Consider the following 27,656-nt stretch of genomic DNA (forward strand, 5'->3'; position numbering starts at 1 on the left):
TCTAAATTGTTCTGTATGTTTTAACAGTCAGCTAACAGTGCTAGATACACTTAGCTAACATTGCTAGGTTCACTCAGCTAACAGTGCTGGGTAAACTCAGTTAACAGTGCTAGGTAAACTCAGCTAACGGTGCTAGCTGACATTCAGCTAACGGTGCTATCTGAAATCCAGCTAACACTGCTAGCTGCAATCATTTAACAGTGCGATCCAAGTATCAATATACCTCGAAACAATAATTCAAATTTTACCCGTAAAGTTGTCTAGGTCCCTCAACACTGATCTGTTTTGTTTTTTAACGTGAAGGTATAATTCCCAAAGATTTTTTTATGAGTAACGAGTCCTATTACAAAGACTGTTTTTTAAGTCACAGACTGCAAATACAAGTATGCAAGTTGTCACACAATTTCATTAATTATTTTGGGTCGTTACCATGGGTCTAGCTTTGCATGAACGCTGTTGTTTTTTTGTTTTTTACCAAATGTAAATCAAAGTTCTAGTTGCTGACGTGAAATTTACCTCCTTGTAATACTTTGTTTTGAAGGTTGGAATCTAAATTCTGAACATCTCTTATAAGACAACGAGTGAAGGTGAACAAACGGATAATTAAAACACGTCGACCCTCAAATAATTAAAGGACACAATGTATTTAAGGACTTCCTGTTTGGTGCTTTTTTGGGCCCCAGATTTGAGATGGATTATATTACGGGGGTTAAATGATTTATCCACATCATTTGTTAATACATAATTTCATTGAAAACAATGGAAGAAATATATATACATATGTAGAAAGGAGATCTACTGGACAAACTACTGTCCATCATGGATGATGACTATCATCCTCTGAACACTGTCATCAGTGAACAGAGAAGCAGATGCAACACTAACAGACTCAGGGACTCATTCGTTCCTCATGCTATTAGACTGTATAAGGGAGTTTGTGGGCAGGAGTGAAGTGAAAAGATGATGCTATTCCATGTTAATCTTAGTGTTATTTTTCTTTTATACTTAAATTTTGTTATCCCTACTTTAACTATCTTCTTTTATTTGCACTTTGTTCTTGTTTCTATGAAACTATCATCTGCTGTAAACTGGAAACCCAGTCAATAAACTGACTTTGTGTATAACTTGTATAATTAGAGTTAAAGTTGTTCTCTGTGTTAAAAGATGTCTTAGTTTCAGAGGATTTATCGCGGGATCTACTCCTTCGAGCGCTCCGCCCGGGTTCGGCCTAACCGGTCGGTGTGGGTGTCTGAAGGCAGAGGTGTGACAAAGGAGCAGCAGATCTTGTCTGTCTCTCTCTCTCCTGTCTCGCTCTCTCTCGCCTGTCTCTCTGTCTGGCAAATACCGGCACGAATCTCGCACCCACGTCCAGTGTGTAGGTGTGAGGAGGATTCTCTTCTCTCTCGTGGTCTCTAGTGTCTATCTATGGAAGCTACATCTATATCCAGCTCCTACTTCTTCTTTTTTTTGACTGTGTTTTCTCCACTTGTGGAGCAGCGATTAAATATTAACCTGGCGAAGGCGTGCGTTCATGTCTCAGGCGCTGACTGACTTCTAAAGGAAAACCTTTTCTACCTGACATGAGGAAGAATCCTGTTTAATGTAGGGAATCATTGTCCGGAAGAAAAAAAAACATGCAACAAAAACCTCCAACAAAAGAAAAATGCAGACTTTAATTTAGTTCTCTAGCAGGCGTCGCAGGTAACAGAAGCCCCCAAACTCCTATGAAGTGTTTATCATCGTTATTACTTCATTACTTTTCCTCGCGTTTCTTCTAACTCGATTTCGTAAGATTGTCAACAGATGATGAGTTATTTCATCTGCTCTCCGAGCTCTGCTCTCCGCTCACTTTGCCTCAAATTTATTGACCCGTGCTTCTGATCCGCGACAACTGCTGGGTTTTTGGTCGCAATATCACACAGATTTTGGGCTGTTTTTGTGATGATTGTCAGATTGATTTTGTTTCCGCTAACAACGCTCTCGTACCCAATATCTCTTATTCCGAAAATGTATTGTTTCTATTAAATATCTATTTTTTTTATGCCAATAGCAGCTTCTGTTTCTGATCATCCGTAATAAATGATGCAAATAATAACATAAAGATGCAACAGGTTTATAGAAGAATAAGAAATGTAAGAAGAGTATTTAAAAGTACAATTAATACATTTTATATTTGTTACTTTATGTTTTCTTTTTATGCAGACATGTCCACTAATACTACTAAAATACTTTTCAGAGATTTACATTGTGTAAAACACTCGTGACCAATCTAATAAACATTCAAACCATTTTTATATTTTCTTTGTATGTCGTGTCTCAGGAGTCATTTTTAACTGCAATCAAGCTAACAATGCTATTTACAATAAGCTAACAGTGCGAGGTGCACTTAGCTAACAGTGCTAGCAAACACTCAGATAACGGTGCTAGGTAAACTCGGATAATGTTGCTAGCTGACACTCAGCTAACAGTGCTAGGTGCACTCGGCTAATGTTGCTAGCTGACACTCAGCTAATGGTGCTAGGTAAACTCAGCTAACAGTGCTAGCTGACACTATGCTCGTGGTGCTAGGTAAATTAAGCTAACAGTGTTGGTTACCATCCAGCTAACAGTGCTTGGTGCAATCCTCGAACAGTGATACCTGACACTCAGCTAACGGTGCTAGGTAAACTTGACTAACAGTGCTAGAAAAACTTACCTAACAGTGCTAGCTACCATCCAGCTAACAGTGCTATTTTCACTCAGCTATTGGTGCTATGTGAAGTCAGATAACACAACTTGTGTTATCAGTTTTATCTTGCCCTTTAAAATATATACTTTATTGAATATTGTTTTGATTGTTTAAGCGCTTTGTGACCCTGGTCTGGAAAAGCGCTATACAAATATAAATTACTTACTTACTTACTTACAACGCTAACTTATTTTTAGGCATTTTTGACAGTTTATCCATTTAAAAAAAAAGAATTTTCCCAAGATTATTACAATAAGGGCTTCAGAAAATCACATTGTTCAAAATTTTGTCGGGGAGAAGAAAGTCTGGGCCGCTCTGCTGAAAGCCGCTGCCCCCTCAACCCATGAAGACTTATGTGTATAAGACACAACTTATACACTGTTTTTACAACAAAAAACATACACACATACATTTTGGTTTGAAAAAAATCGTTTTTTTTAATGGATGTTATTATAAGTGAAGAGATTTTCAAGTATGGATTAGTGACATTTGTATTAAAATGTATTATGTTATTCACTATTTTTTTTTTTTTTGTATATCTAACGAAATGGAAAACTTTTGATAATATTATTATTTAAATGTTACTATTGAGATCATCTTGCCAAGTTACTATCGTATCAACCCTGCCATTAAAGCTAAGAATCATTATATAATCCCCGTGTCTCTCTGACTGTGAGCCGCTCGCTCTCCGCGCTGCTCAAAGGCACAGCAGCGTCTTTCTCCGGGAGGTTGTCGGTTATAGATCCCCGGCAGGGAAGCATTGATTTACCGTCAGCGATCAGCGAGAAGCTGTAGAAGCAGCAGCAGCATCCAGGGGTGAGGTGGTGGGAGGTGGTGTGGGGGGGCTCCTGGCATCAATGTGGATCTGGCCCATTAGGCTCGTGAGTGGCACACGGAGACCCCCTGAATATTGAAGCGGGGACACCCCTCTCTCTTTGGACGGATTCGCCGCGTCAGCATCCGACGCCACCATTAATCACTTGAGCCATTAACGCAGATCTGCATAAATCAATTTTTGAATAAAACTTTATTTAAAACACACCGTGGACACGGCGTCTTTTTTAACTCTCGCTCGGGCTTAAAGTTTAAAAATCGCCGTCACGTGTTGCCTCGAGACTTTTTTTCGACTCGGTTTGTTGTGAGAAGCCTGGACGTGGTTTTTTTTTGTACTTCTAGTCTCTCTCTAGCCCCTGCCCAAAAAAAAAAAAACCCGCGCCGCCCTCAGGAAGTCCCAAATAAGGACAGGAGTAATAGAAACCCACCGGAATAGGTCCTTATGTAGTCACGACCTTATATGGCACGGCGGAGTCGGGCTTTCCGGCAGCGGCGCTCTGCCTGCTGCACAGATGGGAGAATCCTAAAATCAAATCTGTTGCAAGAGTTATGTTTCTGTCTTGATCGCATTGATTCGAGGGGCCGAAGAAAAAAGCCTCGCAATTTACGGGTAAAAAAAAAAAAAGCTCGATATTAAGTCCCTTGCTCTCGCGCTCTTCCCCCCTCCTGGGCCGGCGTCATGTGTCCTCCACTGCAGCGCCCATATAAGGACTTCCTCCCGCTCCAAATATGGACATCTACGTCACGGCGAGAGAGGGTATAAGAGCCGCGGGAAACCTCTGCGCTCCGAAAGAGCCATGAGAGAGCAGATCAGCCAGTGTTAGAACATCACACCTCCAGTTACAAGTCCAACAAAAAAAAAAACATCTGTCCAAGAGGGTCAACACCCGATTGGAAATATCATTTATTATTCATACAACCAAAAAAAAATAGGGAATGAGCAGAGAGGACACGTTTTTTAGAGAAATAACAAAAGTGGATCTTAACTTTTTCTCGTTTTTTTGAGCGGCGACTGGAGGCGGCATCGCACCGGAGACTCTTATCCAACTTTTTTCGATAAAGTGCTTCTCGAAAAAAAACCTCTCTCTCGCGCCTGCACCCGTCCCCCGGTTCTACCTGCGAGACCCAGGAGGATGGCTGCAGCCAAGACCGAGATGATCCTCCCCACCCTGCAGATCTCCGAGCCGCTGAGCTTCCCTCACTCGCCCATGGATAACTACCCCAAGCTGGAGGAGGTGATGATGCTCAGCAACGCGGGGACCCCCTTCCTCACCGCCTCCGCGCCCGAAGGTGCCGGCTTCGGATCCGGCGAGGCTGGGGACCAGTACGACCACCTGGCTGGAGGTGAGAGCGAGTCCGTTACTTTTTTTGCACGTGTAGAGAAACAAGTAGAGAAAAGTTTCCAAGTTAAAGTGGATATGATAAATGAATACATGCAGAGGATTTGATCTATTATTTATATTTATTATATTTATTTATTGTGTTATGTAAACGAAGCTTTTGACTCACTGTCATGAATCAATCAATATTTTAAAGGCGATAAATTATATTCGAATATTATAAAATAAAAAATGTATTATTTAGACATTAATAATAGGAAATTGAACTATTTTTAATTCGATTTATCTTCCTAGTGATGAACACATTCAAAGGGAGAAAGGAGTTGAAGTCATTAATTGACTGATCGATTCTGAAATTCCACTTGACTTGCAGAGATTCCGAACGCTCCTCAGTCACGGTGCCTCTAGACACTCCTGCAGCTCAATTCAAATTGCGTTCCTAAAACCAGCTGAACTGCAGTTTCAGTAATCAATCGCCTCGGGCGTGATGGGCTTCAAGAATATGTGTGTGTGAGCACAGAATGACGGGCATCTCCTCGGTTAAAAAATGCATGCACAGAAGGTCTCGGTGGTTCAGCCGGGAAGAAGATAAACTGAGGACTTTTTGAATCATCAATGATCATTAAATCTCGGTGACAGTTTGACTAACGTTTTGTTTGTTCCTTCCGCAGACACGCTGCCTGATATCTCCTTCAACTGCGATAAGTCGGTGGCCGAGCAGACGTACGCCACGCAGCGGCTGCCGCCCATCTCCTACACCGGCCACTTCACCCTGGAGCCCGCCACCACCTGCAGCAACAGCCTGTGGGCGGAGCCTATCCTGGGCCTCTTCACGGGCCTGATGGGCAACATCCCCGCCAGCTCCGGCTCCTCCTCCGCCGCCGCCTCGCAGACCACCTCGTCCCCCTCGCTGTCCGTGTCGTCCTCCGGCACGTCCTCCTCGACCTCCTCCTCCTCCACGCAGAGCTCCAGCCTCGGCGCCTCCATCCACCACAGCGAGCCCAACCCCATCTACTCGGCGGCGCCGACGTACTCCGGCCCCAACTCCGACATCTTCCCCGCCCAGGGGCAGACGTTCCCGGGGTCGGCCGGCGGGGTCCAGTACTCGCCGCCCGCCTACCCCAACAGCAAGCCCTGCGGCGCCAGCTTCCCGGTCCCCATGATCCCCGACTACCTCTTCCCTCAGCAGCAGGGCGAGATCAGCCTCGTGCCCCAAGACCAGAAGCCCTTCCAGAGTCAGTCCAGCCAACCGTCCCTCACCCCTCTGTCCACTATCAAAGCCTTCGCCACCCAGACGGGCTCCCAGGACTTAAAAAGTGTTTACCAGTCGCAGCTGATCAAGCCGAGTCGCATGCGCAAGTACCCCACACGACCCAGTAAGACCCCCCCACACGAGAGGCCGTACGCCTGCCCGGTGGAGACCTGCGACCGCCGCTTCTCCCGCTCGGACGAGCTGACGCGCCACATACGCATCCACACGGGCCAGAAGCCCTTCCAGTGTCGCATCTGCATGCGCAACTTCAGCCGCAGCGACCACCTGACGACGCACATCCGCACCCACACGGGCGAGAAGCCCTTCGCCTGCGAGATCTGCGGCCGCAAGTTCGCCCGAAGCGACGAGCGCAAGCGGCACACCAAGATCCACCTGCGGCAGAAGGACAAGAAGGCGGAGAAGGCCACCACGGTGGCGGCCGCGCCGGTGCCGACGTCGGCGGCTTCGCCCGCCTCCAGCTACCCGTCCCCCATCACCTCGTACCCGTCGCCCGTGTCTTCCTACCCGTCCCCGGTCACTTCCTGCTACTCCTCGCCGGTGCACACGTCGTACCCGTCCCCGTCCGTCGCCACCACCTACCCGTCGGTGTCCATGTCCATGTCCAGCACGTTTCAGTCCCAGGTCGCCTCTTCCTTCCCGACGTCGGTGGCCTCCAACCTCTACAGCTCCCCCATCCCGACCCCTCTAAAAGACCTGCAGACCACCCTCTCCCCGAGGACAATCGAGATCTGCTGAAAGACAGAACTTTCCTTAAAGAATTCCTCGATGGGGTTTGAAAAGACTTTTTTCTGTTGTCCTTCGACCCTCAGAAGCACTTTCCTGTCCAGATGAATCCACACCTGAATCCAGACCCAAGTCGAGGACGGTCAGAGACAGTAGATGATGAAGTGTTGTTTTTTTTTCACACGCAGCCATTTGAGGACTGCATCGGCGTCTTGGCGCAGACGAGGAGAAAGAAGATGGCCAGCTGTGTCGAGGCAAACACAACCAGTGCAAAAGACATTGAATGATATACATAAGCTACCATATATGTATATTGTACACGTGCCATGTTTTTTTTTTATCATTTCCTTTTTGGTACCATTGATGTGAACTTTTAATTTGCATATTTGCATTGTATTATTTGAAGTGAGCAGGGCCATATTTTCTACATACTTTCTCTATTATGTAGTGATTGATGCTGTGATATGTTTTCAGAAAAAAAAACTTTAAAAAAAACTTTTAAAAAAAAGCACTTAGGTATTCAAGCATGAGTAAAAGGTGGTGTTAGTTTCTGTTTGTAAATATCATCCACTGGTACTTTCTCTCTCTTTCTCACATGTGACATATATGAGTTATATGGAAAAACAGAGAACGAAAAAAAAAACTAACAACAGCTCCTGTTTATGGTGCCTTTTGTGAAGCCTTGCTGGTGTTGTGACTCGGATGCGCGCGAGATGAATTCACAGCAGCTCGCCTTAAGAGTGGATTATTTTTGTTACAGAATGTAAGTGGGGGGGGGGGGAGACGAGAGGTTCGAGGGCACCGCTTCATTTCATTCGAATGTAAGCAAAAAAAAGACAGAAATTATAAAGTATATTTTTGTAAAAACAGAAGTGTAAATATCCACATCTTTAAGAGCCGGAATGTTGAAGTTACCTACTGAGTAGGCATGGGATTATTTTGTATGTTCTATACATGCAGTTCATTATTTTGTGGTTATTATTTTGTATTTGTGTTTGTTAATACAAGTGACTGTTCCTGGCTTCTAAACACATTGAATGCGCTTAACTGCCAACAGGATATTTGGTGTACAAGATATCCTCCCAAGAAATGAACTATAAATAAAAATACAAATATATATGTACATCTGTTTTCATATTTTATCCACACACACACACCCGCACACACACATTTAAATCACTGGATGCCCACATTTTAATTAAAATTATCTTGAAAGTGTTCTTTAAGTGAACCCTGCGTCGACGATAACGCGGGCAGACGAGGAATTCTTATCGAGATACACGCTCTTGAAGATATTAAAATGATCTCCATTCGTTTTAGATCTGGCGATACTGTCTTAGCTCCGAGGAGCTTCTATAAATATAGCTTTTTTTCCTCTTCGCGCGCTAATAGAAAGAGTCCGACGAGGAACACGTGAAAACACCGAAAACCCCCCCCACACACACACACACGTCTGTGATTATCGGCCCTAATGATGAGTTTGATTTTCATGTATGTTGACAGGGCGTTTGATTCTACTTGCTAATAGTTGAGTTGTTAAATCTCAAGTCCTTGTTCCCTCTCCGAGCAGGAGAGCAAACACCGAAAATACTCTCAACAGCGAACGCAGCGAAAATAGAAGGCAGGGAAAGAAGCGAGAGTGATGGAGGGAAGAGGGGAAATAATACGATAATTGGTCTCCTGATCCCAAATTGACTTTCTAAATTAGGTCTAATGAGTTTTATGTGTTGGCGCATGCATGTTTGTTTGTGAGTTGCCACACAGCAGGCAGACATTGTGTACTCGGAGAAATCTTCCCATAGTGTGTGTGAGTGTGCGAGTGTGTGAGTGTGCGGCAGCTGCTTCGACTTCAGAGAGACGAATATACTCGTTTTCTGTCAAAACCTGGATAAATAACTCGACTGCAAGTGTTGTTTTCCATTAATTCACTGATTTATTCTACTGCTATCGGGGTTCAGAGGGGACTTGAGCCTGTCCCAGCTACTCAGGGTGAGGGGCCAGTGTTGTTTTCGAAATAAGCAAAAACATGTTTTAAAAGAGAAAGGGCATCTCTGGTTTGAATTCAGAGACAAATATACTCATTTTCAATCAAAACCTGGATAAATAACTTAACAAGTGTTGTTTTTAATTCATTCATATATGTATTCTACTGCTATCGGGGTTCAGAGGGGAGTTGAGTTGTCCCAGCTACTCTGGGTGAGAGGCAGTGTAGGTTTTGAATCTCTTTTTGTCTTCAGAGCGACAGATACATTTTCGATCACGACCTGGATGAATAACTTGACTATCAGTCTTTCGTTCCTATTCATTCATTCATTTATTCTACCTCTAACGGGGTGCTAGAACATGTCCCAGCTACTCAGGGCGAGCGGCAGTGTTGTTGTTTTTTTTAGCAAGTATTATGAATGAAAAAGACGATCTCTTGTTTGACTTCACAACAAGTGTTTTTTCTTTAGTTATTCATTGATGCCTTTTTCTTCCATCTGGGTCAGGGGGTACCGGAGTCTGTCCCAGCTACTCGGGGCAAAGGGGCAGTGTGGTTTCTGAATGAGCAACAAAAATGTTTTAAGGGATGTAAGAGGATAAAAAAAAAATACAATTTTCTATTATAATTCTGGACTTCTTGACTATAAGTTTTCTTTTTCAGTCATTTATTCATTCATTCTACTGCCATTGGGGTCTTGGAGTCTGTCCCAGCTACTCCGGGCAAGGGGCAGTCGAGCAAAAATATGTTTTAAAGGATGAAAGAGGATCTCTGGTTGTAAATCAGGGCGACAAAAATACCATTTTAAACATAAATTACTGGACTATAGTGTTGTTTTCCATGCATACATTCATTCATTCTACTGCTTTTAGTGTCTCGGAGGCTGTCCCAGCTACTCCGGGGCGAGGGGCAGTGTGGTTTCTAAATGATGAGCCAAAACATGTCTTAAAACCTAAAGAGAAAGAGGAGTTTGGGAGTTTTTTGTGATTCGTTTTAATTTCAATCATCAGGGCGATTTACTACGAATTGCTGCAACAATTCATTACCTTTATTGAATCGACTCCATCTGTGCTCCGGGGTTTGGTGTGTTTGTCGAGTGAGCAACGTCTTCAGACACATCTTATAGTCTGTTGTTACTCGTTCGCACCTTTACCTTTACGTTCGATAAGCGACCCCCGAGAGTCGCCCCCTGGAGCCGATGGCCGGGGCCTCGGAGCGTAAGGAAACGGCGTCACACACGATAGTCTTCTGCCGTCATCCCCGGCTCTCGCTCTCATATCAAACGCTCCGACGGAGAGAGAGGGGCCTGTTGTGTTTAGGGACCCGGAGCGTGATGGGGAACGGGGCGTCACTCTGTTGTAACCCACAGTGGAGCCACCTCACGCCCCCCCGACGGGCTCCCCACTTCAAGAGTAACGCCTTTGTTCAAAAATGTATTTGTTCTCGTATTCTTTTTGGGGACTGTGTAAAACCAGAAAAAAAAAAGAATCATTCTCCCTCGGCTATCCCACCATATATACCACTGACACTTCTCTCTCTCTCTCCCTCGCTACTTTTTTTTTTTTTCTACGAGAGATGCTAATGATCCCCCCCCCTCTGTATTCTGATGCAAGGTCTGTCTACACTTTTTCTCTTTCATCCACATACAAATGTGCTCTTATTGCCTCTTCGCCCTCGGGCCTTTTAAGATGCCTTTTTGAAATATGCCGTTTGATAAGCACGTCATCGGCCAAGTCCCCGCAGTGATTAGAGCTTCCTTTTATCCCCGGCAAGTTGGATGGCGAGCATCCATCCCTTATCCTCGGCCCTCTGACGTCCCACCCCTCTCTCTCTCTCTCTCCTCCCCCCTTAGGGTGGAGTCGGACCGGCCTTTAGGGGAAGGGAGGAGATTCTACCGAAAGGTAAGTCACATGCTCCGATGATTCCCTTCGCCCTCCCGGGTGTCGTCGCCCGCCTGGGAACCGTCAGGTGCGTCGTTTCCACCGTCTTTTTTTTTTTTCGGCGCTCGACACCTGTTGAGTCTTTTGGGATGAGTCTGCTTTTAATTAGAGCTCCCTGATCTTCACGTCGGTACGCTCCGTGTTCGGAAAATGCTCACGGCTTTTTTTTTTTTTTTTTACAGATTCAAGAGAAAGTTCACCAGAAATTCACTCGTTTTTTCTAGTCGCCCCTCGTGTCGACGACTAAGGGTCGGGATGATTTCTTAGAGTGATCTGTTTTGTTTTTTTTAGAGTTATAGACACAAGTGTTTGTTCATTTTAATGTAGCGACTACAGCAGGTTTATCTTCGTCCAAAAATACACTTAAAAACATCCAAATACCTCAATACTCCTAGTCTATCACATCCCTCTTGTATTGAACAAGTATTCGATCAGAGGAATTATTCCAAAAAAAACTATAAAAAGTCTGTACACTAAGCTTGTTTTTAGCGGATGCTGCTAAGCTAGCTGCTAGGCCAACAGCCCACACAGACAGGAAGTACTCCAGGGAAACATCGCTAGCAATTCCCACATAAACAGTAGACCTTTGCAATATTAAGCTGGACAACTTCCTGTCTAGCCTAGCAGCTAGCTTAGCAGCATCCGCTAAAAAATGAGTGTTTTCATTTTCATTTTAATGTAGTGATTGGAGCTCAGTTGTCTGTATTTATCTTCATTCAAAAAGACACTTAAAAACATCCAAATACCTCCGTACTACTCTTCTGTAACGTCAATCTTGTATTGAAGCCTCGACATTAGTAATGGTTACTAAAAAATCTTAACAAGTCTATATTTTAAGGTTGTTTCTAAGCGAATGCTGCTAAGCTAGCTGCTAGGCCAACAGCCCACACAGACAGGAAGTACTCCGGGTAGATATCGAGAACATTTACCATATAGACAGTAGACTGGAAGCCCTCGCGATATTAAGCTGGACAACTTCCTGTCAAAGCAGCCTAGCAGCTAGCTAAGCAGCATCCGCTAAAAAATAAGTGTTATAGAAAAAAAAAAAAGTTTTAATGTAGTGACTGGAGCTCAGTGGTCTTTATTTATCTTCATCCAAAAAGACACTTAAAAACATCCAAATACCTTCATACTGCTCGTCTGTAACGTCAATCTTGTATTGAAGCCTCGACATTAGTAATTGTTGCTAAAAAACTTAAAGAAGTTTATAATTTAAGGTTGTTTTTTAGTGAATGCTGCTAAGCTAGCTGCTAGGGTACCTGCTAGCTTAGCAGCATACGCTTAAAAACAAGCTAGTTGAGTTTTTCCGGAACATTTCCTCTTGTCAAGGCTTCTATACAAGATTGACGTTACAGACGAGCAGTATTGAGGTATTTAGATGTGTTTTGGGACGAAGATGAAGACAACTGAGCTCCAGTTGCTACATTAAAAAATGAACAAACATTTTTTGTCTATAACTGTAAAAAGGAACAGATTTCACTGAAAATAATCCCAACACTTAGTCGACATGAGGGTGAGTAGAAAACGAATTTGAATATTTGAACTATACCTTTAAGATCGAGACAACAGACGGTCAAAATGTATTTTTCCGTCTGCAATTACTTGTAGCGTGTAAACGAAATTCTCGACTTTTCCCGGGCATGTAAACCGACAATAGCATCATCTCAAAATGATTCTTTCTTTCTGCCTCTGACATGAAGCAAGTGTTTGCCGCGTTCAGAAACACAAGAGATGTGGAAAAAAAAAGCCGCGACAACTGACGGGAATCTTTGAAATTATTTGCGGCACACAAAGGAGATTTTTCTTTTTTTTTTTCTTTCTTTTTCGACGTATCATCGCCAAAATAATCCACAGGTGTCCTGGCAACTTTAGCTCGACTTAATAAGCCATACTTGTTTGAAGTACACGGCTTTGAACAGGCAACAAAACATCGCATGCTTAAGTACCTCCAAATATGACACCCCTTCAACTCGGCATCAAGTGCACTACAGCGTTCTAAAAAGGCACCTGTGTGGCTCCCAGATTCAAACAGGCCCTTATAAGTCTTTATGTGTCAAGGCTAGTAAGTGGGCTCGAGTTGTTTTCATTTGTGACGCCGGATCTTCTTCCTTCGGTCTCCAAACTCGCAGAGTAAAGTAAATAAAAAAAAAACATTTTTGCAGGTTTGTGGTTAACACCTGCCGCGGAATAAGGAGGTCACGGATCCAGGTTTCACTTCGAGGCGTCGGTTAAAAGAAGCGAAGGTTACGTCGCATTAGCGGCACTTTTTTTTTTATACTTTTTTTTTCGCTTTTGCTTTTTCTGTTACTTATTGGGTGTATCAAACATTTCACACCATTATTGATAATTTCTTCACCTCCTCATCCTGTCTTTTCTTTTAACTTCTTCTTTTTCATCCCTTCTTTTTCTCTCCTTCAATACCTACTTTTGCTATTCCTACTCCAGCTTGCATTTGTGGTTGTTATTCATTTCTATTCTGATTATATTGATTTATTTACTAATTTATTAATTAATAAAAATGTTCTTAATCCTCAGTTTTTATTTATATTTATTGTAAATTACATTTTAGTCAGTACTGTGTGTATATAGATTTTTTGCTGCCAGCATAAAACTCAATTTAATTTGTAAAAAATACGACTTTAACAATAAAAAAGGTAATATTATCTTCTATAATCTCCTTCTCTTCCCTCTCTTTTTCCTTCTCCACGACATCAGGATCGTCCAAACATGGAGTAGATTCACCTGCAGAAGTAACACAGGCTTGGCAGTAAAATAACCCCCGAATAATATTACTTAAAAAAACGAAAACGAACCAAAAAACAACTCAAAATGATGTATGGTATGTGTTAAAACTCTGCTGAATACCACCAGCTGGGTTGATGAGTTCACTGAGAGGGGGTGAGACAGGAAAGGTTGGATTTTTACTTAAAGGAGTCGTTTCGATCATAAAGGGAGATGGATATTGATATTTTACATTTTCAAAGTGTCACTATATACTTAAAATAACTTTAGTTTGAGGTCACCAGTGGGTTCAACAAAAAAACAACTTAAAATGAGCTACTGGTAGAAAAAAATGAATGAATACTTCATCTCAAGTCGATTATTGACGTCATTTTTACACTTTTTATCATATTTAAAGGGGATTTTTCGTTTAAACCTGTATTACACGTTTAAAAAATGAAGCTTTAAGTAAATCCATATATTTAACTTTGGTAGTGAACAAGTAGTAGTGAATCCAAAAGGGATTTGGAATTGTGTAACCAGATGTTTGTTTGTTTTTTTTAAAAAACAACTTTTTGTTCCTTTTATTCATCAGCACATAATTCTGGAAAAATGTTTTTCCGACGTCAGCGCTGATCATAACTTAATCTGCGCCCGGGAATAATCTCTTATTAGGTAATACCTGTGGATGCGATCACGCAGCCCAGCAGAACACGCTTCGTCGTCGCGACAAAGCCGCAAACACAACAACATCTCCGGCATTAGGAGTAGATCAGGACAAAGAGAGCGACGTCCCTTTGTCGTCGGAGGAGTTTTTGACTTTCGCTGACAATAGCGTTGAGCGCGGCGGCTGCTGTTCTTTGACAAGCGGCGCTTGTTATCCGCCTACTGCTGCTGCTGGCAACCACTTCCCCGGCGCGCCATGAAAGAACGGCCATTGCAACGGGAGCCAGAGTCTCCTGGTGCTGCAGGATCAGAGGCTCCACATGAGAGCAACTGTTTTATGACTCCGGCGCTGTGGGGAAAGTCTTAATGTCCGCCTTGGATGTGGAAATGAAGTCGTCTACGTCTTCTTCTTCTCCCAGACTCAGTGCTCTCCGCCTATTCTATCCTGCCTTCACTCTCCTCTTCGCCGCCTTTGATCTCTGAATGGTCGACCCTAAATACATGAATTCATCTGTAATAATTTTCTTCTTCTTCACTTTTATTTCTGACTTATATTATTAGCTGTATGTTCATAATCATTTTGAATATTAAATTCAATAATTTCTGAAATAATTTTTTATTGAAAAGTAGATTCGTTTTTTTTAAATAATTGGTTTGTTTGATATTCTAGTTCCAATAGTGCAAAGTTAAACCTTCTAAATATATATCTTTTTTAATTTGTAGCCTTTTAAAATTCAATATATGGAGTAGCTCTTTTTGGTGTTATATTATACAATAAAATAAATTTACTATATTCGAAAATGTGTTTTTGATCATAGTTATTGGACTGAAAATATAAAACTCAATGTGAATATTGTTCAAATTAATATTAAAATAATTCCAAATTTCCAGATAAACTTGGTTCCTCTTGTAGTTTGATTAAAAAAAAGAAAGAAAACTTTTAACTGCTGTAAAAACACTACAACTGATCGAGGGCAGCTGTACGCTTAGTCAAACACTAAACAAATCCCAAATGCTGACTTTTATAAATATTTTTTCTTACTTAAAAAATGTTGGGATACAATTTATATGATTCTTCTTGGACAAAAGTACATTACGTTATTATGGAGAAGTTAAAAAAAAGTAAAGACGTCCAATAACAAATTTATCTTTATCATGTTTACTGACTCGCTGAATATTAATTTATTTTATTTCTCGTTTTATTCTTCTATAACTGCCCTACCTTTACAAAAAAAAGGTTATGCTCTTATTCTAAATTTCCCTCAAATTAATATTGATGATAAATGAAATAAAACTGATAAAACGATTTAATTTGTTTTGTAGGACAAAAGTATATTTTTAATGATCCCTTGAAAAGGTAAAATAGAAAAAAAAGAAGGAAATAAGGAGTTAATCAAGGTTGGACAAATACGCTTCCTCAGGGGCCACATTTTATACTGTGACTGTTATAAAACCAAAAAGTAAATAAATAATAGAAAAGTATTAAATAAACTTTATTGTTAATTTGATTTCAACATGTATTTTATTGAAGGATTCTTAAAAAAAACCCAAAAACTTTTGTATATTTTAAAATAAAAAAGAAAGTATATGAAACACATTATACCGTAAAATAAGTTTCGTAATACTTTATTTAATATGAATTCCATTTTAAAATGTGACAGAAAAGCTCTTTTATTTCTGAAAATTAAAAACATGTAACCTTAATAAAAGTAACATGTAGAGCTGTACTAGTAATAAAACTGCATTTGTATTATAAAAACATTTAAAAAACTGATTTATAGTACTTTTTTTTTTACCGCACTTCATCACCAACGTCAGATTCTGCTGTAAATACAGTGTTTACGTCACGGGCGCTAATGTGCGACGAGGTGTTCTCGCCCTCCGGGGGGTCGACGCCTTGATCACCGGTGGGAGTGGGAGAAGAAGTGAGAATTTGGGGGGCGAGGAGGAGGAAGACGAGCGAACGTATATCATCATCTGGCCAGGTTTTTCCTGCTCCCGCCCCCTCACTACAGCTGTCCTCCACACGCCTGATGAAAGCTGCTGCTATATTTGTCCCACAGTGATGAGGTGGAACTAATGGACGCTTACACACCAGCGTGGCCCCCCCTACCTCCCCCCAAAGCTTAGATGGAGGGTGGGAACAAGGGGGGATACCTGCTGAGGACCCCCGTTGTCCACCAGCGTGTCGGCGAGTTGGTCTTTTTTAGATTCTTCTGGAGTTTAGTGCGATCATTTCCAGGTGATTTTTTCTCTCTCGGCTGTCGCCGCTCACAGTGTTCCGGGGCCACATCTCTGTCACATCCGCACTCTTAGCTCCTCATTTAGGGCCCGTGTGACTGCATGCAGCAACGTGTCAGCATCTGTCAGCTGTGTGTGTGTGTGTGTGTGTGTGTGTATGTTGGCTCTTCCTAATGTGCAGCAGTTGACAGGTTATTACCGCCGGCGTGAGCCCAGTCGTGAGCCTTGACCGCCGCCATAACCTCGACATTTAACACAAAAAAAAAACAGAATCTGAGAAGAAGAGCTGTCTGGGGGGAAAAACCAGGCTCGCTCTCTATTACCGAACATGTCCGGCCTCCATTAGCCGACATCAGATCGTGAACTCCATGGGATTGTTGCTTCGGTTAAATCCACTCTCGGTGTCTCACCGGGACCCCTTCCTCGCTCCCCCTTAGACCCCCATCTAACATGTAATGGTGCGACAATCTGTGGCTAGTATTTGGGAAACATCCCTGCAGTCAAGTGTGTGTGTCGTCCTAATAGAGTCGTGAGTAATGACCCCGTCTTGTTCGGTGGTTCCATCCAGACCAGCGGCTACAAATGCGGCAGCTCTAAACGTGCGAAACGACTCCAAATATTAGCACATTTGTCGTGCTGTACACACACACACACACACAGACACACACACGACGGCAGTCATTTTTCTCATTTGTTTATTTATGATGGCTTGAGTCTGCGCTTCATCCTCTTCCCGCGTCTGCAGCTTTTCCGTCTTTGTTACAAGCGTGTGTGTCCAGGGTTTGCTGGTGTGTGTGTGAGAGAAACACGTGAAAAGATCCAGTCATATGACTTTTTTTTTATTTTTATCAGATTATTGTTGCTTTAATCTCTGACCCACATGTTATAAAGTCTTCCTCTCCAAGATGCAGTAAGTCTCTCATCATGAACATGTTTTCAACTTGTTACTGAAAGTTGCTCTGAAATCTGGGCGAACGAGAGGTTACGAGAGCGGAGTCCGTTATGACGTAATAATGGCTTCACTCCTCCTCCAGCCAGCTGTAATCACGCCCCGCTTTGTTTATACAACAAATCCCTTTGGAGGTGGAGACTTCCAGGGTCGATGACGCGCAGTGACAAGGTTATGGTGAATGAGATTTCATCTCCAGTAAACAAAGTTTCTTCAGTGGGCGGGGCTTAAGATCATTTTCTAATGTAGATATTTCAACGCAAAGAGAGTTTTGTACAAACAGACACTGATGATACAATAGAGTCCAACATCTATTTAAGAAACACTTAAATCAACACATTAGTTGAACTTTAACTTGAAAGAGTTGCATCCGTTTGACAAAACACTGACACACACTAAAAACTATATACATTTTTATACAAATACTGAGTGATCAAAATGTCTGCCCTCAAGAAAAATAAAATAAATTGTATAAGTTTTTATCAGTTTGTTGTATCTCTTCATACGACTCAGTGCCTGTAAAATAACTCTCAAAAGTGTGGGTTTAGACTTTCTTTAATATATTCATTTACCTTTGAAAGTCACTGAACAATGACCAGCTAAACTAAAAGATACATTCAATTGTGTCTGTTTTTTTTTTAAACACTAACATTTCCATAATAATGATTGAACAGATAAGAAATGATTTTTAATAACATTTTCTCCATTTATATATTTTTCATATTGAATTAATATTTATTTCTTTATACTAATTGTCAACTCTTTCTTTTTGAAAAACACACAAAAAAAGTTCTGTCAGATTAATTATTAATTTTCCATGATTCTTATTGTTGTTATTATCTTTTCCATACCTCATGATGCAAAATTAAAGAGGAATCCAACATTTTACTATGACTGTCTAGCTAATGGCTACATTAATAAAACGTCTTGTATAATGGCGAGGAACTCACAACTAATACATTTAAAAAAATTAAAAATTAAAAAGGGTTTGAAATTAGAAACATAAGACTAAAGTTTGTGTTTAAATATGGAATATAATGAGACGTAGAAAAGAAAGAACGATAAACTACAGGTAAAACAAATAGAAAGTGTTAAAACATTGCAGTTTGGGTGAAATTTCTAATAACATTTTATTATTTTAGTCAAAACAAAAGTGTGATTGTCATTGAAAGCATCTGGAGGATTTAATAAAAAACAACTATTTTTTAAATTCTTTTTTAAAGCGAAATAAATCTAAAATGTTGTGCTTTAATTATACCTACACCATTGATACATCCATATATCGCAATGTTTTTCCACAATATTTTTTTTTTACTATTTGCATGCAACTAGTCACAGCGTTTGTTCATTTTAGTGTTGCAATTAAACCTCCAGCCGCTAGATGGCAGCAGTTATTATGTCCTCCACAGCTGATGGATGAATGAGATCCTGGCAATGACTGAGGACGAGAGGATACACTTTCTTTTTGGCTTTTTAGAAATATATATATTTTTTAATAATTTTATGGTTTATATTTCAATAAAGTGTGTATACATGTTGAAAAATAATAATTTTTATCTTCATTAAAAATGCATTTATTCATGATGTTTATTCATTTTTGTGTAGCAATTAAACTTCAGTCGTTACGTTCCCTGAAGCTCAAATAGTAATAAAAACCTGCGATATCCAAATGATGTCTGAGGACGAGAGGATACAGTCGACTCCAGCATATTTTAAAGCTGATGTTTGGACATATTTTGGTTTCAAAACAAATGAAAGCAGTTACGACGAAGAGTCATGTGGTCTGTAAATTCTGCAACACCAGAGTCAAGTACTCGACAATACTACACATATATACTTATCACGATGTATCGTATTAATCTCCATGTATAGTGATATGTATTGTATCGGCAGATTCTCGACAATACTTGATGATAAAGAGTCGTGACCTCAGATAAGCTTAAAAACAAAAACAAAAAAAGGATGAATAAAATCTTCCATTTCACGAATAAATAATTCAGTTTAAATAATCTCATTTGGCACAATTGAATTTGGACGCAGTTCCCAGGGATAAAAGTATTTCTCACTCACTTAAAAAAAAAGGTTCTTTCCTCTGACATGAGCTTAATTCACGTCGTAAAAAAAAAACAACAAAAAAAAAGACATCACTTCTGGGTCTCACTGCATGGATTCATTGTGTCAGAGAAGAAGAGGACAGTGTGTGCTGGAGAGAGGGATAGAATATATTTCCATGAAAGCATGATTTTTTTTCTTATCCTCTGATTTTTGCATCCAGAGAAAGTGCTGCAGTCACTGTGAGAAACTCTGACCCGGTTCATAAAAAAAAAACCAGTGACATTCCGTACAGTAGTTACATAAACACTGTGTCTCAACGCGGCGGTTCAGGAGTCCAAAAGTTGCTCCGCCGGGTCCAGCACAGCTGCTCGGACCCAGGGAGCTGAAACCAGAGAAGCCCGGGCCCCGGGCCCAGCCCCGGCCCCGGCGTCCCTCCGAACACCCCTCGCTTGCCTTCCCCAACTTTCATGTGATCCTTTCTCCAGAAACCATAGAGGAAATGTCAGTCTTCCAGTCTCGCCCGGAGACCTCCCCGCTACAGCCCATACAAGGAGCTTCCTGCCCTGACAGCGCTCTTCCTGCGGGCTATGTAAGGACTTTCCTGCCCTGGCTTCCTCTCTTCTTCTGCTCTCTCTCTCTTTTTTCTCTCCCTCGCTCTCTCTCACCCACACGTTTGGCCGACTGCCCTTCGGCAAACTGCCTTCGCCACGACCGTTTTCTCAGCTTCAAGGTGTGTGTGAGCCTGTGTGTGCTTGCTCGCCGCTCAAGAATACAGGCTGTTGCATCATCGCGGGTCACACATGAACGCTCGCCGAGAGCCAACTTTCCGTTCGCCTCCTTTCACACGTCTGTCTCGTTTTAAAGGTTTTTTTTAAAAAAAATTTTAAGTCATGAGTTTTTAACCCTCGAAGACTCCGGTTAAGAAGCTTCACTTCCTGTTTACCTTACGCTCAGGGAAGTTTTAACCCTTCGAATGAATCAGAATTAAAACATCAAACTTTTTTTTATTAATAAAATGAATGAATCTAAAGCAGACCCAGGGGCCACGTGCCGCCCCTTTGGTTGTATATATCTGGCCCTCATGAGGTCAAAGGTCATGTAGAAACTACATTTTTCATTTATATTAATTTATAATATGCTTTAGTAGTCTCTGTATGTAACAAACTTTGTATTTTTACTTTTTTTAAAGCAAGTTTCTTTTTTAGTTAAGTTCCTAAAAAAAAAACTTTTTTATTTATATTTATTTATATTATTATGTAGTAGTCTCTATATGTAACTAAATTTGTGTTTTTGCTTTTTTAAAGTACGTTTTTTTATAGTAAAGTTCCTATTAAAACCATTTTTTATTTATATTTATTTATATTATTCTTTAGTAGTCTCTATATTTAACTAACTTTGTATTTTTGCTTTTTTAAAGTAAGTTTTTTTTTTTAAGTACCTATTAAACCCATGTTTTATTTATATTTATTTATATTATTCTTTAGTAGTCTCTATATGTAACTAACTTTGTATTTTTGCTTTTTTAAAGTAAGTTATTTTTTTAGTAAAGTTCCTATTAAAAACATTTTTTATTTATATTTATTTATATTATTGTTTACTAGTCTCTATATGTAACTAACTTTGTATTTTTGCTTTTTTAAAGTAAGTTTTCTTTTTTTTAAAGTACCTATTAAACCCATGTTTTATTTATATTTATTTATATTATTCTTTAGTAGTCTCTATATTTAACTAACTTTGTATTTTTGCTTTTTTAAAGTAATTTTTTTTTTTTTAAGTACCTATTAAACCCATTTTTATTTATATTTATTTATATTATTCTTTAGTAGTCTCTATATGTAACTAAATTTGTATTTTTGCTTTTTTAAAGTAAGTTATTTTTTTAGTAAAGTTACTATTAAAAACATTTTTTATTTATATTTATTTATATTATTCTTTAGTAGTCTCCTTATGTAACTAACTTTGTGTTTTTGCTTTTTTAAAGTAAGTTTTTTAGTAAAGTTCCTATTAAAACCATTTTTTTTATTTTATTATATTTTTTGTTCCACAGAATAAACATAAAAACTTTCCTCAGTTGCAACGTTGAAGATTAAAAAATCTGTTAATATATCAGAGTCATCGAATAAAGATAAATGTTGAATATTTATCTTAAATAATTTTTAATAATAAAAACGAGTTTTTTTTAAATTATATATATATATATATATTTATATATATATATATTTCTTTTTTAATTAATTATTTCTTTATTTTTAAGTTTATAGTTTTATTTTCTCATTCCAACAATTCAAATCCATTACAATTTTATATTTTTAAATTTGTAGTCTTTTAAATTCAATTTAAAAATATGTTTATATTGAATTGAATACATTAAGAAAATGTCTCCCTTTCAATATACAAATGATTTAATTATATTATTTATTAAAAACTAATTCAACATATCTATTTGTATTATATATTACACATCTCTAATTATGACTATACTTTGGTTTAGGATATTTTATCATTAGCTTTTGCATTTTTTAAAAATATAAATGCCTCTTTAAAAATATTTACGTTGATACAAAGATATTTTGATAATAAATGTTTTTATATAAGATTTTAATGGTATATAAAACACAATAAAATATACTTTTTTCTCACTTTATTTGATACTTTCTGTTCCTTTATGTTGGCTTGATGTCTCCTCACAATATATACAGTGTATATACATAAGTATATATATATATATATATATATATATATATATATATATATATATATATAAGTAGCATAAAAGTATAAAATAAATCAGTATAAAGTAGTATAAAATATATATAAACAAAAAGTATCAAATAAATCAATAAAAAAATATATTTTATTGTGTTTTATATACCATTAAAATCTTAATGGTATATATATAACAAATATATATAAGTATAAAATGAAAGTTTCTGTATCAACTACATCTGCACTGATATGCTTAAAATGAAGTCAAGATTTAAGGTGATATTTAACCAGTGTCTGACCACCCGCTGAGCTGCTGTAAAGTCTTTCCCTCGAGCTTCTAATTTGAACGTATCCTCCCGATGGTTGCAGCTCATAAAGCTTTGAAACCTTTTTTTTTTTCTTCTCTCCCTTCTGACATTTTCCGAACCAATTATGACGCCCAGGTGGTCATATTATTGGTGACTGGCCTTTTCCCTCCTTCGCTTTTTAACATAATCAACACCTCTGCTCCTGCTAGCTGAGCTAGTACCTTCAAAATAAAAGCATACATGTGTCGATTTGGTAGTTATGAGTAGTTACCCATGTAGTTTTGACGAATTTCTGTGTATTTCAAAGGTCATATTTCTTACGCACACACACACATATCTACACACACATATATATTTAACAAAAATTGTTTTCCCCTAAAGTTTTAACTGTATTTAAATATATTAAAAACTTTGTTTCCCTCAATACTTTTAATTACTATGTATTTTTACTTGTACTTGTATTACAACCGATTGTTCGTCTATGTGTTCAAATATTTTAAAGAAACTTTATATAAACAACAATATATAAAATAGTCTCTTTTGAAATCATTCCAGTTAAATTTTTTGAGTTATTTTATTTTTTTTAAATTTTTATTTATTTTTCTCTTTAAATGATGTGCTCAACTTGCCTCAAAATAAATAAATAAATAAAACTATTTTCCATAATAGAAACATGGTCAGATTAACTGAGAGTATTTAAACCAAAAAAAAGTGAACAAAACTAAATCACACTTGTTGATATCCTCTTTCATATATCTTTCTTTTTTGTTTACTTTTTGTTTAAGGGTTTTTTGATCATCTTTATGGAAAATGTTTTACTGAAATTTTCACATATACGTAAAATCTCCACTTGCCCCGGGGCCTCCACCCATTTGTCCATCGATACAACAGCTAAAATACTTTTAAGATAAATGAAGGAACCATGTCTACAATTCTACAGAGACCCTATGTCGGAGTAAATAAAATAACCTACACAAAAATGATAATCAAACCTCCTAAAATGAAAAATCTGATTCATAATTCCTGATACAGAAAGTTTGTTAAATAAACATTTTGCTCGTGACTTACATTGTAAAGATATTTTTTGACACTCCTGGTCTAAGCGATAGATCTGCTTTGAGTCTCTCATAGATGACTTAGCTTCTCTCATCTTGAAGAAAGAATCCAGAAAAGTTGACTTTATACATATTTTAACACGTCTGAAGTTTATTTTCTAATCTATAACTTCTATTTTCAACCTGTCAATCTTAACCACCCCAGAGAAGCATGTTTTCCTTCCACATCAGAGACCGAGTCCCTGGTCGGCCCGGAGACCACGAGTAACACGGGGGTGTTTGGATAGAAAAAAAATAAAAGTACATCGTTGAAGATATACCTACACAAAACATCGAGCCCGTGTCTGTAGCGCCTGTGATTTATTCTGGTACTTTGAGTCATCCAGACGCAGAAAACCCTCAAATAAAACATTTTTTTATCGTAATGGCGGCGACAGACGCGGACGAATCTAATGTTCATTTGACCGGCGACGACAAAGAGACTCCGACACCAAACAGTATTTATCCTGCAGCTGTAGTTAGAGTGTTTCATCTCTGTTGTATTGAGATGTGGGAGTGATGGGGGGGGAGAGCGAGGGTGAGGAGGGTGAGGAGGGGGGGGAGGCCTCGCTGCATCTCTCCGACAAAGCGAGGCGGCGTGTAACTGTAACATTATCTGATCGCCGGCAAACAAGGCAGAGTCTCGGCCGGACCCGGCAGGTCAGAACATCACACCGGGTCTTTTGTGCCGAGAAACTTTTTTTTTTTGTGTTTTTTTTCATCAAGTTTTGAATTGAAAGCATCTGCTCGTCCGATTGTCTCGTCGGCTGTGAGTGGTTGTCAACGCCTGCCACGTCCAGATTCATGCGCTGTTGAATTAACTGTCGTGTCTAATAAGACGCCAGGAAACCAGAGCCGGACGTGAACGACTTCACTCGGTTGTTTGTGTTTCGTCGTATGAGCGCGTTCACGACATCCGTGTCATTTATGTTTTCAACATGTTTGAATCTCTATATGACTAGTGTTGGTCTGATGAAGCTTCGTGAAACAGTGTCGTTATCTTTAGAGTCCACTAGATGGCGGTCTCTGCACTATTTTTCCTTTGTTTTTTAACAACTGTTCTAATGAAACATCATTTTTAAACTGGTGGCGCCACCTACTGACCTCTGAACAACATGACACTGCTTCATGTAGCTTCAACAGCACATCACTAGTATAAAAGCACAAAGAAAGTGCATACCTCTGCCAAGGAGGTTATTTAAATAACTTAATTTACTCTTTGTTTCAAGAGGAAATAAATGAATGACCTTTTATGATTCAAGGTTTGTGTTGCTACGACACAAATTGATAAAAACAGGATGGCGTTTTCCTCGTTAATATCTATATTTTATACCAAATACAAAAACTTTTTCACCTTATATTCTGTCTCCATCTTTCCAAAGACAAAAATACTTAATAAATAATAAATAGTTTTATTGATATTTTTCATGACATTATGCACTCATTCATTTGATTTTTTCGTCTCTGTAATTTGTCATTCGTCCAAATAATAATCATTAATTAACCTGTTAAATATAAAAAAAATTCTATAAATTAACTTATTTAAGGATTGTGTTGCCTCACGGCAAATAAAAAGATCAGCACGTTGGCCACTAGTGGGCGTTTGCAACATGTTTAATGTTTTGTAAAGTTAGTAAAGAAAGTTTCTGTAATGTTTAAACTGTTAATATTACTTTCAAATATGTGTGTGTCATTGTATTGCCAGCAATCAATATTTGTACCATTTAAAAAATCAATATCAATATTTTAACAAGTAGTATTTATTTATATTGAGTTTTCACTCAATATTATTCTTAGTAATGCCTTTTTCAGTCACTGATATTTGTTTTCTTTTAATTCCTCAGAAAAATGTATTTAAAGGAAAAATCTCATCTTAAATATAATATTATAATAATAAAAGAAAAGACATTAAATCAATAAGTGAACATCGATGATTCAAGGATTGTGTTGGTTCAAAGTAAATAATTCCCCCAAAAACATTTTTGTCTAGAAAGTTTTTTTTTAGGTAATTTGTTCAACGTTTTTTTGTTTCGCTAGTTATGAAAGGAGCACAAAGTTAATAACAAATAACACTCGCCAACTTTCTTCAATTTCATTAGATTTCTATAAAAGACAATTTACCAAAAATGAGTAACCGTTACCGAAAACATTGTGATTCTTTACTTCAGTCAGACAGCAGGTGGCAGTAGTTTTACCATAACTTTCTCTTACATGAAACACACAGTACAAACAAAAAAACGATTGTTTAACCTAACCCTCAAACTATTGTTGATCCAGATGGTAATATGGAACATCGCTAAAATATTTTAAAATAAATATTATAAAATATATTTTTGCTAATGGGGAGATAAATGCAGATGATATCAAACCTCCTTGGCTGCGGTAATAAACAAAAAAAAAATCATGTTGAAGAGACCATGTTTCTCTTTTGCTTGGAAAGATTTTGGTATTTCGGCCACTAGATGGCAGCAATTATTACTTCCTCCAAAGCTAGAGGAACAATGGAATCCCCCGAGATCCCTGCTATGGCTGAGGACGAGAGGATACCATAGACTTGGGCAGCTTTTAAAGCTGTTGTTTAAACATATTTTGGTTTCAAAACAAATGAGAGCGACTTCATCAAGAGTCATGTGGTCCGTAAATCAACACCAAAGTCAAGTACTCGACAATACTACACAAATATACCTTTTACTGCAGTATCTCGATCCTTGTATCGTAATGCGTATCGCCAGATTCTTGCCTATCGCGGAACGGTCCAGGTTCCTGATCCTGGACTCACAAGTTAACTCGTCACATTGCACATTTTTAACCGACTCCGCGTTCAATGTCACGCGTGTCCGCCGAAAGATCTCTGAGCAGGAAAAAAAAAAAAAGAGTTTGTTCCCTGAAAGATAAAAAAAAAAAAGTGAAGCGGCAGCAGCTCATGTGCAGTGACAGTTTCAGTTTAGTTGCCGTGGTGATATCCCCGACCAGGTGCATCACTCTCTCTCTCTCACACACACACACACACACCATTCCCCTCACATGCCTGGACACTCAGCTGGCTGCTGGTCTCCTCCAGTATCTGAGACAACCATCATTACCAGTCAGGTCCCTCCGCCGCTCCACCGTGTCGCTCTCCATCCTGTCGGCCATTTTTGCAGGTGTCTGACCCCCCCCACACACACCCCCCCACACCCGACACACCGACACCCACCACGTTGTTGCTAATGAGAGTGAAAACGAGAACAATGGGGCGAGGAGCGCCGGGCCCCGCCAGCTCATCTGGGCTCCGTTGATCTTGTTAATTGCGTCCGTGGACGAGCTCGGCTCCCTTTGAAGTGTGTCTGAAGAGCTTTCGCTTCAGAGACCGGCAATTACGGCGCATCATGTAATTGCTGCAAGACAGGCAGCCATATGAGAGTAACTCATGTTGCCGTATGTGCGCGCCAGAGTGTGCCGAAAAAGACGTAAAAGAGTTCTTGATGATGTCTCTCGCAAAGGTGCCGGTAGTAGTAGCATCACGGCGTTGAAAAAACATCCTGTCACGCCGGGAACGCATTAAGGAGCCGGTTTCCCTGACAGCTTTGATGATCTGCTCATCAGTGTTCGGTAAAATGACTACTTACCACTGCGTTCAAATCAATTTGAGCAGATCAAAAGACCATCTTCCTCCCTTTGAATTCGATTAATCTGTTAAAAGTCGAACAAAGTGCCGTCGCTCAGGAAGTCCTCGCTGTGTTGACGGCGTCTGCTCCTCTCGAGGTCACAGGAGCTCGTTGTGTCGAACGTCATGTTGTGTCTCCGAGGAGCTTGACGTTCTTCTGCTGCAGCCACACTGAGAAGGTTTCATTTAGTTTGTTTGTTATTTTGTTGCTCAGTTACTCGCAAAGAACCAGAAGCTATTTAAGGTTTAAAATAAAGTTGGAGTGAATTGAAAAGAATACGCACCCAGGGGCAACAATACGATATATCGTGATACTGTAGTATCAAGGATATATGTGTAGTATTGTCGAGTACTTGACTCTGGTGTTGAAGAATTTACAGATCACATGACTCTTGATAAAGTCGTTACTGCTTTCATTTGTTTTGAAACCAAAATATGTCCAAACATCAGC

General features: G+C 39.3%; 1 protein-coding gene across 1 annotated transcript; it reads left to right on the forward strand.

Moving 5' to 3' along the window:
* Positions 1–4,348: 4,348 nt before the first annotated feature.
* Positions 4,349–6,917, forward strand: egr1 (early growth response 1). Its single transcript, XM_087798747.1, has 2 exons — positions 4,349–4,906; positions 5,574–6,917. Exons 1-2 carry the CDS (start codon positions 4,696–4,698, stop codon positions 6,908–6,910), a joined length of 1,548 nt encoding a protein of 515 aa, XP_087654873.1. The 5' UTR covers positions 4,349–4,695; the 3' UTR covers positions 6,911–6,917.
* Positions 6,918–27,656: the final 20,739 nt, after the last annotated feature.

Source organism: Callionymus lyra, chromosome 9 (genome assembly GCF_982586985.1).
Source record: "Callionymus lyra chromosome 9, fCalLyr1.hap1.1, whole genome shotgun sequence".
Taxonomy (NCBI): Eukaryota; Metazoa; Chordata; class Actinopteri; order Syngnathiformes; family Callionymidae; genus Callionymus; species Callionymus lyra.